This window comes from Molothrus aeneus, chromosome 18, assembly GCF_037042795.1.
Source record: "Molothrus aeneus isolate 106 chromosome 18, BPBGC_Maene_1.0, whole genome shotgun sequence".
NCBI classification, from domain to species: domain Eukaryota; kingdom Metazoa; phylum Chordata; class Aves; order Passeriformes; family Icteridae; genus Molothrus; species Molothrus aeneus.
Window position 1 is genome coordinate 10,473,381 of NC_089663.1, and position 14,588 is coordinate 10,487,968.

Below are 14,588 nucleotides of genomic sequence, written 5' to 3' on the forward strand. Positions count from 1 at the left end.
TAAAGAAAAGCTCAGGGGTTTTTGGGATCTAATTGTCACCTGAGGAAAACACCTTCCAAGTGGTGTCCCTTTCTGCCAGGTCTCACCGTGGTGACTCGCTCTCCTGACAGCAACAACGTCACCAGCAGTGCTGTAGGAACAGCTCTGCCCAAATTTGCCATTCGGGGCATGCTGAAGACATTTGGTCTTCATGGGGTTGTCCTGGATGTGGACTCGGTGAGTAAAGACACTCTGGGAGGACTTTGGATGATCAGCATCACACAGCTGGGAGCAAAAGCTGCTCAGGATGCTGGATTGGGGCTCTCTTGGAAGGAAAAATGTTGTTTAATTACTGTGTTACTGACAGTGCTGGGTTTGGTGTTGCAGGTGAATGAACTGGTCCAAGTGGAGACCTATCTGAGGAGTGAGGGGGTCCTGGTGAGGTACTGGTATCCCATTGACATGTTGGAAAGGCCACCTGCAGGGTACAGGAGGACTGCAACCAATGGATTGGTCACCCTGGATAACACCAACATCCAAATTCACAGGTGAAAAGAGAGATGTGGTTACAAGGCACTTCATTACCTGCATTTGAATCAGCTGAAGAGCATTTCCTGTAGTGCAGTTACCTGCTACAGCTTTGTTCTAAGATGTACAAACTTCTGAAATCTTATTTTCATGGTTGGATTTAATGCTAAGGAATTAATAGGATTAATGTTTGTGTTCCCTAGGGAGCTGTTGAGGAGTGAAGCTGCCCTGGCCAAGCTCTACTGTCGCATGGCTCTGCTCAATATTTTTGCTCCCAAATCTCCCCACATGTTCACCCGGCTGTTCCACATTCCTGCCATCCGGGACATCACCCTGGAGCACCTGCAGCTGCTCTCCAACCAGCTTCTTGCACCACCTCTTCCTGGTAAACACTTGGTTTTGTCCCAGCTCTTCTTTAATGCAGTATTTTTCTGGGGACAAAAAAAAAAAATAATGGATTTGGTATTTCTTTATTAGCTGGTTAATAATGATGGTATTAAGAATGAGCTGGGGTGATCCCACAGCTCTGGGTTTGCCCTCACCAGGGGCTGGGCTGAGGCTGGTGAGGGGCACAGTTGGCATGGAGGGGCCACCCCAGCCACAGGGCTGGGCCTGGGTGGGTCCTTTCTCCTGCTGACTTTTAGGCAAGGAGTTTTCCACTTGAAAACAGAGATTTGGAATCTTCCAGGTGTTTTACAGCTTTTGTTACCCAAGCTATGTAAACATTTGGAGCGATCTTCAAATTTGTGCTGTTTTCCTTGTTATTCCAGATGGAACCATCAGCTCAAGCTCCATTCTCCTGGCCCAGTCCCTGCAGCACTGCATCCATTCCCAGACCTGTGCTGCCACAGACCTCTTCTACCAGGGCAATTCCCAGGCCATCAGGGAGTGGCTCACTGTGGCCATCACTCGGACACTGCATCAGGGAGAGGAGAGTCTGCTGGACCTCACCAAACAGATCTGCTCCTTTCTGCAGGTAAAATACTCAATCATGTTTCATCAGTTCCCTTCTCAGGAGCCCTTGTTCTCTCTGTGGTTGGAATTTCCATGATGCTGTCCCTCACAGGGAATTGTTTCTCTGGGTGGGTTCTGTTATCCTGCTGGTAGTGGGCACACTGAAAACAGAAGCTGTAGCAATGCTCTGGATTGAATTAAAATTAAGTGGCCTCCCACTGTGTCATAATTTGCAATTAATTAAATACATTGGCTGTATTTCTTTATTTATAGAGTGTATAGAGCACTCTATAAATAAAGAAGATAAATAAAGAAGAGGGAGGAGGTTGCTGCTGTTTGGGATCTCTCATGATGAATTGTCCTGTTGCAGGCGGCGCCAGAACAATTTCCCGCTGAAGAATTCCCAATTTCTGAATCCAAGGTCAACATGGATGTGAATTTCCCTGGGGCTGCCTTTGTGATTGTGTCCTGCAAGGAAAGTCAGTCTGGGTTCCGAAAAGAGTGAGTCATGGAGAGGGGCAAGGCTGGGTCTGAGCCTGCAGCCCTGGGGATGCAATTTTTTATTTTGTTTCAGTTTTCTCTTCTCCGAGACTTACTCTGAGGGGTGGCTGGGATATTTTCCAGCTGGTTTGAGGCTAACCAAGCTGTGCTGCTGTTTCCCCAGCTCATCCCTGTACAAGGCCCCCTGGGCTCGGGTGCTGGTCTATGGGCTGGGGCACAAGGTGAAGAGGAACGGGCAGCTGAACCTGATCGAGGCCGTGTGCTACCCCCGCGACGCCTCCCCCACCAACACCGGCCTCACGCCGCCCCCCACCACCAACCAGTACCCAGCTGTCATCACCCCCACGGACAGGGTGCACATCAAGCTGGGTGAGCACAGCCACTGCACCAGGGAAGAGCCTTCACTGTGCTCTCAGGGCTCAGAGCAGTTTCCTTATGGCTTCTGCAGCACCTTCCCGTGTGGTCGCCAGTCCTAGCAGCAGATGGGACAGGATTTTTGTTCAAGGAACCAAAAAAAACTGGTTTTATAACCACTGGCAACCATGTGATTCTGATTTTTGTATTCCAGAAGTTCACCCAGCAGTGTATTTCAAATATTTTGTTCAAAATACTGATTTCTGCAGTGTTGGTGTTTGAGGAGCTGTTTCAGGTGGAGAGTAATTTTTTATTGCTTTTTTAGGTGTTTGTAGGACCCTCTTATCCACAGAGTAATAGTGTAGCAATACTTAGGTCATTCCAGCAAGAAGAATTATTAATATTCTTTTTACTCTTGCCCAGGGGGAGAGACAGTGGGATTTACAGCAGTGAAGGTGACTGGGTGCAGTGAGTCCTTAAAACTTCCCCTTGGAGATCCTTAAGTTCTTCTGCTGATGTTGTTTTCAGTACGCATCAGACAGAAATAAAGGATTTTGGGGCAGGTTCTTTTTGTATATTTAGGTATGTTCAGGCTCAAAATTATTCTGTTTCTTTGTGTGAATAAAGTGTTCTCCGTACATTTATAATTACAGATTATATTAACTTATCAATATAGAGAAACATTCCTATTTGTGTATTACAAGGTGCTACAGAGAAAATTCTCACTTAACAGGAGTTTAGCCTTGAAAAGATCCTAAATGTTACTACTTTTACTTTATCAATGCTCAGAATCATGATAAGGATTTTCTTGGACCTTTTTGCTTAGGAGTGTCTCCTCCTCCTGGAGCTGTACTGGTCTTGCATTCCCTCCCCCTGGAATTCCCCCTGGCAATGGCATTCACAGAACAGCTCTTAACCTGGAAATTAGAAGATGGGGATGGAAAATCTGAAGATGAACTGGATACTATTCCTGCCTCAGTTCTCTTGCAAGTAGTGGAATTTTTAGGTGAGAATGGAGTATTTCCTTAGTAATGAGCACTGATAATGTGCTGGCTCAGGTGAAGAGTTCAGGAAACAAAACGTGCAGTTGGAATTTTCTGATCTCTTCCACTGTAATGAAATTTTCTTCAAACTCCAGAAACTTTCTGTTGATTTGCAATTCTTGGAGTAACCTTCCCGTCTTTCTTATTGCTGCCATGATGTTGAAATTCACTTTTCTGGTGCTTTTGAAATGTTACTTTCTGCTAAGGGTGAAACACTGCTGACTGCCATGCCTTGCCTTCCTCACACAGGCAACTTCCTCTGGACAACTGACATGGCAGCATGTGTGAAGGAATTGATCTTTCACCTCCTGGCCGAGCTGCTTCGCAAAATCCACAACCTGGAGCAGAAGAAGAATCCAGCAGGATTGTCCTCATCCATCGCCCTGCAGCTCAACCCCTGCCTGGCCATGCTCATGGCCCTGCAGTCAGAGCTGCACAAGCTCTACGATGAGGAAACCCAGAACTGGGTGTCTGGGAATGCCTGTGGTGGCTCTGGGGTTGGAGTGGCCGACCAGGGGAGATTCTCCACGTACTTCCATGCCCTGATGGAAGTGTGCCTGGCTGTGGCAGAAGTCACCTTGCCCATCAACATGAGCGTGACAGCCAATGTGATCTCATCCACCAGCGCCCCAAATCTCAGTGATTCCTCCTCCTCATCCTCATCTTCCCCAGGGCAGACACCACAGAGCCCGAGCTTGCTGTCCAAGAGGAAAAAAGTCAAAATGAAGCGGGAAAAAACTTCATCTTCAGGGAAAAGGGCTTCATCCAGGGCGGCCGAGACAGACGCGGCGCTCCTCAGCATCGGGGGCAGCAAGCCTGAGGACATGCTGTGGTTCCACAGAGCTCTGACCCTGCTGATAATCCTCAGGCACCTGACAAAGAAGGACCCCCAAGGACTGGGTGTGACCAACGATGCCGTGGCAGACGCCTGCCAGGCCCTGGTGGGACCCACGGCCCACAGCCGCCTGCTCGTCATCTCCGGCATCCCCACGCACCTGGAGGAGGGCACCGTCAGGAACGCCATCAGGAAAGCCTGCAACGCCCACGGGGGGGTCTTCAAGGATGAGATCTACATCCCCTTGCAGGAAGAGGATCCCAAAAAAACCAAGGACAAAGCGGAAGGAGGAGAGTGCAGGACGGAGCTGGAAAAGCCGACGGTTTCCAGCAGCGCCGACAGTTTGGACATCAGCAGCTCCAGCAGCGTCACCCCCGCCATGAGCGTCAGCGCCTCGGCCTCCACCAGCCAGGCCTCCCTGTGCAGCTCCCAGGGCTTGTCCCGCACCGTCAGCGACATCTCCGGGGACCAGTTCCAGGCGGGGCTGGAGCTGCCCATCCCACCCGGATTGCTGGAGCAGCCCCACGTGGTGTCCAGCCAGGAGAGCTTGGATCTTTCCCACTGCAGCACCGGGAGCTTGGGCAGCCTGGGCAGCCTCGGGGAGCCCCTGGACAACGTGGAGACGGCGTCGGTGTCGGACGTGGGCTCCATGTACACGGTGACATCTCTGGACAATCAGCCGCTGCTGGCACGGCCCATCAAGGGCTTCGCTGTGGTGGAGGTAACAGGGAGGGGCCTCTGGAGCCAGGGGTTTTGGGAGAACGGGATCTCACTCTGGGAACTGGCTTTTTCCATGGTCAGTGGATGTCTAAGAGTCTGGGAAACTGGGAGTTCTCAGCCATCCTGTCCAAGCCAAGGAGCACAGAATTCCCTTTCCTGCATTCCCAGTCTTGGGAACAATCCCTGTCTCTCAAAGGACAGAGGGGACCCAGTAGTGGAGTGATCCAGCAGCAGGTGGAGAACAGAAGGAAGTAGGGAAGAAGTCCTGTGTGTTCCAGCTTGTAGAGTTCATTTTCACAGAGTGCTTTTGAAGCCAAGGCCATAAATGAACTCTTAAGGGATTAAATTCCTGGAGGATTGGTAGCTGTGGAGCACAGCAGCCAGTGCAGCTTCCAACTGAGGAAATGTTTAAACTGCTTTGCAGTGGTTGGGGAACATGTCAGGGGAAAGATCAATTAATTTGCCCTTTCATGTGCCTTTCTCTAAGATTTGTTGTGGCCACTGCTGAGATGAATTTAGAGATTGGGGCCCTTCTGGTTTGACCCACAATGCAATTATTTAATGTTTAATCAGTACCTTTTCACCTATTTTGAACCACCTATGGATTTCTCTATGAAGCTACTTTAGGGGAGATGATAAATTTTGTTGCTGTCTGGTTCCAGATTAATTTTTAAAAGCATTGTGGGTGGTTGCCATCAGTGCTGGGTCAGTCCAGGTGTTCAGCTCTACACAAGAACCTCCCTCTCTGCTGCTTCCACAGATTGCCTGCTGGAAATTTATCATAAGCTTCCAAAAGCACAGCCATTCCTGATAGCCTGGGAATGGAGAGAGGTGTTTTTGTATCGTCTGGGATTGTATCAGTTCCTCTTTTAGAAGAAAATCAGCTTATTCAGATGAAAACTCTGCAAGTTCCTATTCTTGAGCTGTTAATTGACGTGAAGACATCATTGAAATAAAGCATTAAGTGTGGAGAGAAAGCTGCCAGAGTGTTCACATGGAAACTATTCCAAGTCTGGAAGTCTGGAGCTGCTCTGGTAGTGGTTATTCTGGGAATCAAAGGAAGCTGCTGTTCCCCTTCCCAGTCTGTGTAGCTGAGGCTTCAAAGCCTGTGCTAATTGAGGTTTTTCAGAGTGGAGAATTGAGGCAGGGGCAGCAGAGTTACAGACAGTGCCAGCTTACCTGGCTGGCACCTTCAGCTCCTCCCTGCTGCTCCCAGGGGCTGCCTCCAGCCTGAGAAATGGGATAGCTGGACCAGAGCTGTGCCTGGTTATCCCAGCATGAGCATTTCAGGGCTCTCAGAAAGGATCTTTTCTAGTCTGAACCTGAATTTTGGCATCAAATTATTGATGCAGCAGAGAAGAGAAGCAATAATGATTATCAGAATGGGGGGGGGGGTGTGGAAGCTTAAACTCCAAATTCCTCTGAATGGAAGTGAATTTGTTTTCTCAGAATTGCTGTGAACTAATTTCATTATTTGTACAGATAAGGTCAAGAGCTAAAATAGAGAAAATCCGAGCCAGCCTCTTCAACAGCAGTGACCTCATTGGCTTGTCCAGCCTGGATGGGGAGGATGAGCTCATGGAGATGTCAACTGAAGAGATTTTAACTGTTTCCACTGTAAATCAGAGTTTGTTTGACACCCAGGGGAGCCCAGCACTAGAAGATTATTTCAATGATAAGTCAATAAAAGGTAGGTGGTTTGATATTGCCAAATCCCTCCTGTGTTCAGCATTTGGGGGAGGAACAGGGCTCAGACTCTCCTTGGTTCAGTATAAATCAGGAGTGACACCAAGCCAGGGAGAAATTCCAAAGTAAGATTTATCCCTCCAGGGGCTATTTGCAAGCTGAACATTGCTCAGTTGTCCACCCAGCTAATCAAATAAATCATAAATAAATAAACACTCCTCATCCACACAAAAAACTATTGATTAAATTCTTTAGGGACTTTTTTTTTAGAAAATAGCCACTGAAATAAGTTTGACTGCTAGTTCAGTTGATGGGTGTTGGTGTCTGCCTGCACAACAATTTTTATCCTGGCATAATAAATAAGCTGCTTTTTTCATCCCCACTACTCCCTCAAGTAATAATTACAGGATGTGGCCAATTCTCTGTGTTTAATGGGGTGCAGAAGGAGCAGGAGTGATTTTTTTTTTCCCTTGTAAAAGTGATTTTCCATGTCAAAGCAAAATATTTTATCTGAATGCAAAATCTATTTTCACATTTCAAATTCTAACCAGTTCTCACGGTATGTTGTACCAAATTGTTGGTTTTATTTTAATTAGGTGAAAAACTGGTCCCAGGTGCTCGGGAAGTTCTCACAGAGATCTTTAAAAGCTGTGTCCATTCGGAACAAATGCTGAGCCTGACCCCAGCCAAGCCCATCAAGGTGGCTGACATTTACCTCAGCAAGGAGCAGATCAATTCCCAAACCCCTGGGAACCTCCTCCACGTCTTCTTCACCAACGTCCGCCCTCCCAAGAAGGTGCTGGAGGACCAGCTCACCCAGGTAGGGCTTTGACAGCTCTTCTCAGCCTCTTCTGGTGTCACTTGAAAGCACTGGGTGATGATTCACTTCTTGTCTTGGAAGATTTTAAGGAAATACGGAGTTCCCAAGCCCAAATTTGACAAGAGCAAGTACAACAAGGCAGGCAAGGAGCAGCACCCGGTGAAGGTGGTGAGCACCAAGCGCCCGGTCACCAAACCCCCCACCAAGGAGAAGTCCATGCTCAACAGTGTCAGGTGGGTGTCCTCAGTCCTGTGGCACTTGGGGAATATTGGATTTCACTGTACAAATCCAGGTTTTTATCCCCCATCCCTCTGTGCTTCTGTGTGTTGGAACGAGGAAACACGTGCTGTTAATGTCAGAGCATCTCAGATTTCTGGCAATTATTTGGCAAAGTGTTTCTTTTCCCAGAGATTGGGGTGGAGTTGTTGGGATCTGTTTACAGAACGTTGGAATTGTGTTCATCAGTGTTCTAGCCCAGTGCACTTACTCCAAAACACAGATCAGGTTGGACAGGGTTTGGAGTAATCCATGGCAGGAGTGGGACTGGATGGGCTTTAGGATCCTTCCAAACAATTTTGGGATCCTGTGAACAAATGAAAGAAAACGTTTGATCCTAACACCCACTTTGTCCCTTAGCCGAACAGCCTTAAGTGAGAAGAAGCCCACGGTAAAGCCCAAATCTCCTGAGAAGAGCAAACCTGAGGAGAAGGACCCTGAGAAGTCTCCCACTAAGAAACAGGAAGGTGGGAGCTGCAGAGAATTTTTTTTCTAGTTTTATCCTAGAAAAATATTTTTATTATTGACATGTTTATATGACTTCATGATTGATTTGCTTTGTCTTTATTTCTAGCAAGCCTAACTACATTTTTTTTTTAATTGTGATTTAAAATGCTGCTTTTATTTGTATCTCTGTGAATCTGGGCCCATCAGTGTGAGAGCAAACAGTTCTTGCAGCAGTGTGTAGGGCATGTCAATAAACCAGACAGAAAACTTCCTGTGGGATGTAGTTCCAAGGCTTTGGTGTAGTGAGGGTTTGGGATATTATGGACTTGAACTGGGTGGGTTTTAATTGTGCTTCTCAATTTATATTGGGAAATTCTTCAGTTACAAGTGGGAAATTGGATTTAAAAGATGATTGAGATAGCTCAGAACTTCTGGAGGAGACAGCACAGCCAGGGGGGAGAGGGGTTGTGCTCAGAGCTTTGGTCTGGTGGAAGAGTGAGCAGACATGAGCTTGGACTCCCTTCTTCCTAGCAGGAAGTGCCAGGTTAGCTCAGAAAAGGGGAATTTCAGCATCCAGCCAAGTAGGGTTAGAGGGAGGTGTTCCAGAGGAGCAGAGGGGGGTTTGAGCCCTCTAGGACAGTGAGAAGGTGCCATTGACTGAGGTGGACCTGACCAGTGTGTGATAGATGGAACTCCCTGGGAAAGGGTCCATGGTGGGATGGGACAGCAGGGGGAAGCTGGCAGCAGCCACCTCCTGCTCCTGCTGGGGTGAGAACTCCATGGCAAGTCATGAACTCTTTGCTGGTCCATGTTTGGTGGCAGTTCCTGAGGAGAAGTACCTGACCCTGGATGGATTTCACCGGTTCGTGGTGGACCGCTCCAAGCAGGACATCCGGAGCGTGTGGAGAGCCATCCTGTCCTGTGGCTACGACCTGCACTTCGAGAGGTACAGCCTGCAAACCTCTCTGAGGAGGTGACACTTACTCACTGTGCTCACCTGATCCCAAGTGCTCCTAATCCAGGAAGCTTTAACACTTCCATCCATGGCTGCAAGGCCTGTAGGGAAATCAGTTATTTCTTCAAAATACATTTTAAAAGTCACGTGCTGTCCAAATGCAGGTCCTGATTTCTTGTGCACAGCATGGCTGACAAAATCAGATGTGCCCCAGTGTCCTTTAGAGCTTCCAAGCTGCATAATAAGTTTCCTGAAGGGAGCTGTAGCTCCATGTCTGTCCCTGGTTTCCTTCCCCAGCCAGTGCACTGGGTCATTGTTTAACTGGCAGGGTTGTTACTGGGTCAGAAATGCTTTAGAAGAGGGACTGTTAAATTTCTTAATATTGTAGAGGAAGAAAGTCCCTTAAATGAATTCTCCTTATCTGCCTGTGTCAGGCCATAGGCTAATTGCCCCTTATCATCTCCAGAGGAGATAGTGCACTAAGAGTGCTTAATAGGCAGTGCCTTTGTGCCTAATTATTTAATACCAGTGAGGAGAAGTGGCTGATGAATCAGCTCTTGGCCTCACACTGGGATTCTTGTCATGGAACAGCTCTGCTCAAGGAAAGGGGAGTGAAGAGCAGGGCACCAGCTTCTACTCCAGGTGTGTTGGGATCTCCAGCTTGTCAGAGTGACACCGAGAAAAGTTGGGAAGTCCCTTTTCCCAGCCCAACACTTGAAGAAGGAGTCAGGGCTCTTCATTTCTTGGTCTCAAGGTTGTTCATTGTTCCTTATCTATAAAATTCTTTCTCCTGCCCTGCCGAGGTCCATCCAGCAGGACAGTTCCAGGCACTCTGCCTGCCCCCAGGGCAGTGTTATGTCTTTATACTAAAAACTACGTACACAATGTTTGCAATTACTTTCCAATACCTATCACCTATGTTAGACAGTGAGCTTCTACTCTAAACCAATCTGTAAGTGCCAACATCACAGCAGAAGATGGAGGCCAAGAAGAAGAAAAAAGGCTGGACATGCCCAGATCCCTCCATCATACCCCCATTCTAAAAACCCCCAAATCTCTTTTTTCACCTTGTGATAAATTCACTATCATTCTTCTTAATTTGTCGTGGCTTGCAGATCTCCATCTAAGGTTGGTAACTTGCTCCACGGGTCATAATCAAACCCACAGGGGCATTTTGGGCTCTGTGCCAGGGTCTCTGAGCCCCCTGGCAGGGCTCCTGGCTGCTCAGGACGGCCAGAGGGATGTCCTGGGTCCTGACACAGGTGTGCTCCAGGTGTGGTTGTCCCTGTGAGTGAGCAGCTGTGCCCTGTCCCCCTCCAGGTGCGCCTGCATCGACGCCCGGCACGCGCAGAAGGCGTCGCGCAAGTGGAGCCTGGAGATGGACGTGGCGCTGGTGCAGTACATCAACCGCCTGTGCCGCCACCTGGCCATCACCCCCGCCCGCCTGCACCCCCACGAGGTGTACCTGGACCCAGCTGATGCAGCAGACCCCAGGATTTCCTGCCTCCTGAGTATGTCTGGGTGCTTGGCATAGAGGGGTTTTTTCAGGGCAAGAGTTGGGAGCGCTCCTGGTGTTCCTTTGGAGGTTGGGTGTGACGCTGTTCACAGGGGTCTTGGGATGAGGGGAGAGACCAGGATCTGACTCCGTGTTTCAGAAGGCTTGATTTGTTATTTTGTGATCTATATTATATTAAAACTATACTAAAAGAATAGAAGAAAGGATTTCATCAGAAGGCTAGCAAGGAATAGAAAAAGAAATAATGATAACAAAGGCTTGTGGCTCGGACTTTCTGTCTGAGCCAGCTGGGCTGTGATTGGTCATTAATTAGAAACAATCAACATGGCCCAATCAAAGATCTACTTGCTGCATTCCACAGCAGCAGATAATCAATGTTTACATTTTGCTCCTGAGGCCTCTCAGCTTCTCAGGAGGAAAAATCCTAAGGAAAGGATTTTTCATAAAAGATGTCTGTGACAGGCTGGGGGCTTGGTGGGTTGAGGGGAGTGCTGGGTCTGGATCTTCTCTCTCTTTGGGTGAGTGCTTGGGCAAAGTCAGGGATGCAGTGCAGCTGCTCCCTGCTCTCCAAGCAGAGTTTCCAGCACAGGCTGGAGCAGGAAATACCTGGAGGGTTCTGCTTGTAGGGGAAGGAAGGCTGGATTTCCACAGATTTTAGTCACCTAAATCCAGTTCTAAGCACTTTAGGAGAAAAGTTCCATGATAATGAGAGATTCTGGACTCACACCGAGAGACTGAAGATCCAGGAAGGAGCATTCCTGCATCCTCAGCACAGGGATCAGAGGGGCTGCTTTGTGTGGCTCCTGGACCAAACCTGCTGGGGTTTGCAGGAGGTGGAACAGGGATCTGTTCCTGTCCCTGACTGGGAGTTTCCCTGTGCAGATGTCCCCGTGGAGAGCCTGAGGCTGCGCTTTGCCCTGCTGCAGTCCCTCAACACCACCCTGGAGACCTTCTTCCTGCCACTGGTGGAGCTGCGCCAGAGCGAGATGTACGGGAACAGCATCGCTGCCCTGCTGCAGGAGGCCAAAGGTCAGCGGGGCACTGACCCCACGGGGCACTGACCCCACGGGGCACCTCTGAGGGGCACTGCCCACAGGGCACTGACCACAGGGCACTTCTCTCTTGATTTGCTTTTAAAGCACAGGGGGATTATCCTCATGACACCACACCCGCAGAGGAATTTGTTCCACCTTCTGTGTCTGTGGGTCTTTATCCTCTTGGGAGTATCCAGAAATCAGAACTTTGTTAGTTAACAAGCAGGTCAGGTGAAAGTCTCAGGACTTTCCTGTTTGAGCATTTTCTTGATCTTTTCTTGTAGCTAATGCTACAAATGTACCAGAGTATTTTTACAGCCTTCATTAGACACCAAAAAACCCCAAGATCTGGGGCATGACATTGTCCAGTTTTGTTTTCTGAAGAAGATGATATACAGAATGCACCAGGGGTGTCAGTGTGTGAAAGGAGTTTTCTGTATTGGCCCTGCTGGAAAAAAGCCACTCCTGAACCAGTGTGGGGGAGTGAGGAATATTCAGAGATTTCTCTTCACAGAGATATGAGGTATTAAATATATTTTTGGGGCAGTGTCACAGCCCTATTTTTTATCATTTCTTGCCAGTAGCTTTACTGTCAAAACATCTCAGACTCCTGAAAGCTATTTGGCAAAATGTTCCTATTTACAGAGATTGTGGTGGAGTTGCTGGGATCTAATTATAGAACATTGGAATTGTGTTCATCAGTATTTCATCCCAGTGCACTTATTCCAAAAAACAGGAGGAGCAAATAGGTGGGACTTGGAGAAACCTGGGCTGTGGAAGGTGTCCTTGGTGGAACTGGATGAGTGGAATCATGGAAACCATTCCATGATACTGTGAAGTATTGTTTTAAAAATTTTAGATTAGCCATGTCTTAGAAGGGGAAAATTTTATTCTGCCGTTGTCCACTGGAGAATTTCGGGAGTAGATTAACTCTGCTGGAATGTGTTTGTTTCTTCAGGTTTAATCTTTTATGACACAAAAGTCACTGTCATGAACAGAGTGCTCAATGCCACCGTCCAAAGAACCGCTGACCACGCAGCCCCAGAAATCACCCTGGACCCCCTGGAGATCGTTGGAGGTACAGCAAGCACCGATCCTTTCCAGCAGCTCGGAGCTGCTTTCCCCCAGCTCAGCTGCTTTGCGAGGCCGGGGGTTCACTTTCCCTTTGTGTTGGACAGGGGAGATCCGTTCCTCAGAGAATTCCTACTTCTGCCAGGCCGCCCGGCAGCTGGGCTGCGTCCCCTCGTCCCAGCTCTGCGTCAAACTGGCCAGCGGGGGCGACCCCACCTACGCCTTCAACATCCGCTTCACCGGGGAGGAGGTGCACGGCACCAGTGAGTGCAGGGCAGGGACAGGGAGTGGGGACAGGGACAGGGCACCAGGGAGTGCACGGCACCAGTGAGTGCAGGGCAGGGACAGGGAGTGGGGACAGGGACAGGGCACCAGGGAGAGGGGACAGGGAGTGGGGACAGGGATGCCATAGCACCAGGGAGTGCAGGGCACGGGGACAGGGACAGGACACCAGGGGGTGGGAACAGGGGCTCCATGGCACCAGGGAGTGGGGACAGGGGAGACAGGGCACCAGGGAGTTGGGACATGGGGATAGGGCACCAGGGAGTGGGGACAGGGGCTCTGTGGTAGCAGGGAATGGGAACAGGGTACCAGTGAGTTTGGACAGGGCTCCATGGCACCAGGGAGTGGGGACAAGGGGTCCATGGCACCAGGGAGTGGGGACAGGGCTCCATGGCACCAGGGAGACAGAATAGGGGGGTCCTGGCACCAGGGAGTGGGGACAGGGACAGCCCAAGTGGCTTCCCCCAGGGACAACTCTTCAGCACAACCTTCCTTGAGTGGACTTCAAGGAGCAGCATTCCCTTGTGGATGGAAAAGAATGGGATCCCCCTGGATGCTGGCTCTCCCTGGGGTGGTGGTTGCTCAGTGTTTGCACCAGGAGGAGACTGGGTTTAACCGTGGGCTGAGGGGATTTGGCACAGCAGAGCTGTTCCGTGGGGTATTGAGGCAGATCCCAAAGAGCAAAGGGATCCCTGCTCTCCAAACCCACGTGGGCTGTGCTGGCCCTTGGTGGAGATCCATGGGGGAACGTGGAGCCAGAGAGCCCAGAACACACTTCTGACATCCCCAGCTCCTGTCACCTGTCTGAGGTGCAAAGGAAGTGAGTGTACAGCCAAGGCTCCATGGGGCCTTCTCCCAAGGGGAATTCCTGTCTTCCGAAGGGCTGGGTGGTACTGACAGTGTTTATGAGGAGATAAATGTTGTGGCTGTGGCTCAGCAGCTGTGCTGAAGCCTGGAGCATCACCTCCATTGTTGTAGGACAGCCTCATCCATCTCCTAATCCAGCACCACATCCCATTTGCAGGCCAGCTGGTAGAACAAATATTCCTGCTGTTCTTGGAGTGCTGGAAAGCAAAGCAGCATTTAGGAATGCAGCAGGAACAAAGGAATGTTTCCATTGTTTTCCCTCTCTCTTTTCCAGGTGGATCTTTCCGTCACTTCCTTTGGCAAGTGTGTAAAGAGCTCCAGAGCTCCTCGCTCTCCCTGCTCCTGCTGTGCCCCAGCTCTGCTGTCAATAAGAACAAGGTGTGAGATCCCAGTGCCAAAAATGAGGGGTTTTTTTCTCTTTTTGAATGCTGGGTTAGAACAGGAGTGGAACACATTAGATCAGAGGTGCAGAGAGAGGCCTCAGATCCATGAAACCAAGCAGATCCCATATCCTGGGAGAGCTGGGAGTTGGTGATCCCATGGTGCACCTCTTGTGTGCAGCAAAAGGGAACAGAATTTGTATTCTGTGGCCTTGCTCCAGGAATGTCACCAGAAAGGTCTGTCACCTTGCCAGGAGAATAAGATGCTCCCTCCATGCTGTTTAGTGTCATATTTGGTACAGTAGATGTTCTCTAGAAACAAGATAAAGCTGATGGTCCA

At 49.3% G+C, this 14,588-nt stretch overlaps 1 protein-coding gene across 1 annotated transcript in view; it reads left to right on the forward strand.

Annotated features, from left to right (window-relative positions):
- HECTD4 (HECT domain E3 ubiquitin protein ligase 4) overlaps nt 1-14,588 on the forward strand; it is a 57,005-nt gene that overhangs the window by 38,428 nt on the left and 3,989 nt on the right. Inside the window, exons 53-70 of the mRNA XM_066562325.1 lie at nt 80-216; nt 367-527; nt 711-892; nt 1,278-1,483; nt 1,832-1,962; nt 2,126-2,331; nt 3,143-3,322; nt 3,609-4,915; nt 6,397-6,604; nt 7,197-7,420; nt 7,502-7,653; nt 8,057-8,163; nt 8,966-9,089; nt 10,419-10,609; nt 11,497-11,643; nt 12,607-12,726; nt 12,827-12,982; nt 14,143-14,246. Coding sequence (XP_066418422.1) covers nt 80-216; nt 367-527; nt 711-892; nt 1,278-1,483; nt 1,832-1,962; nt 2,126-2,331; nt 3,143-3,322; nt 3,609-4,915; nt 6,397-6,604; nt 7,197-7,420; nt 7,502-7,653; nt 8,057-8,163; nt 8,966-9,089; nt 10,419-10,609; nt 11,497-11,643; nt 12,607-12,726; nt 12,827-12,982; nt 14,143-14,246 — 4,043 coding nt within the window. The remainder of the gene's footprint in view (nt 1-79; nt 217-366; nt 528-710; nt 893-1,277; nt 1,484-1,831; nt 1,963-2,125; nt 2,332-3,142; nt 3,323-3,608; nt 4,916-6,396; nt 6,605-7,196; nt 7,421-7,501; nt 7,654-8,056; nt 8,164-8,965; nt 9,090-10,418; nt 10,610-11,496; nt 11,644-12,606; nt 12,727-12,826; nt 12,983-14,142; nt 14,247-14,588) is intronic.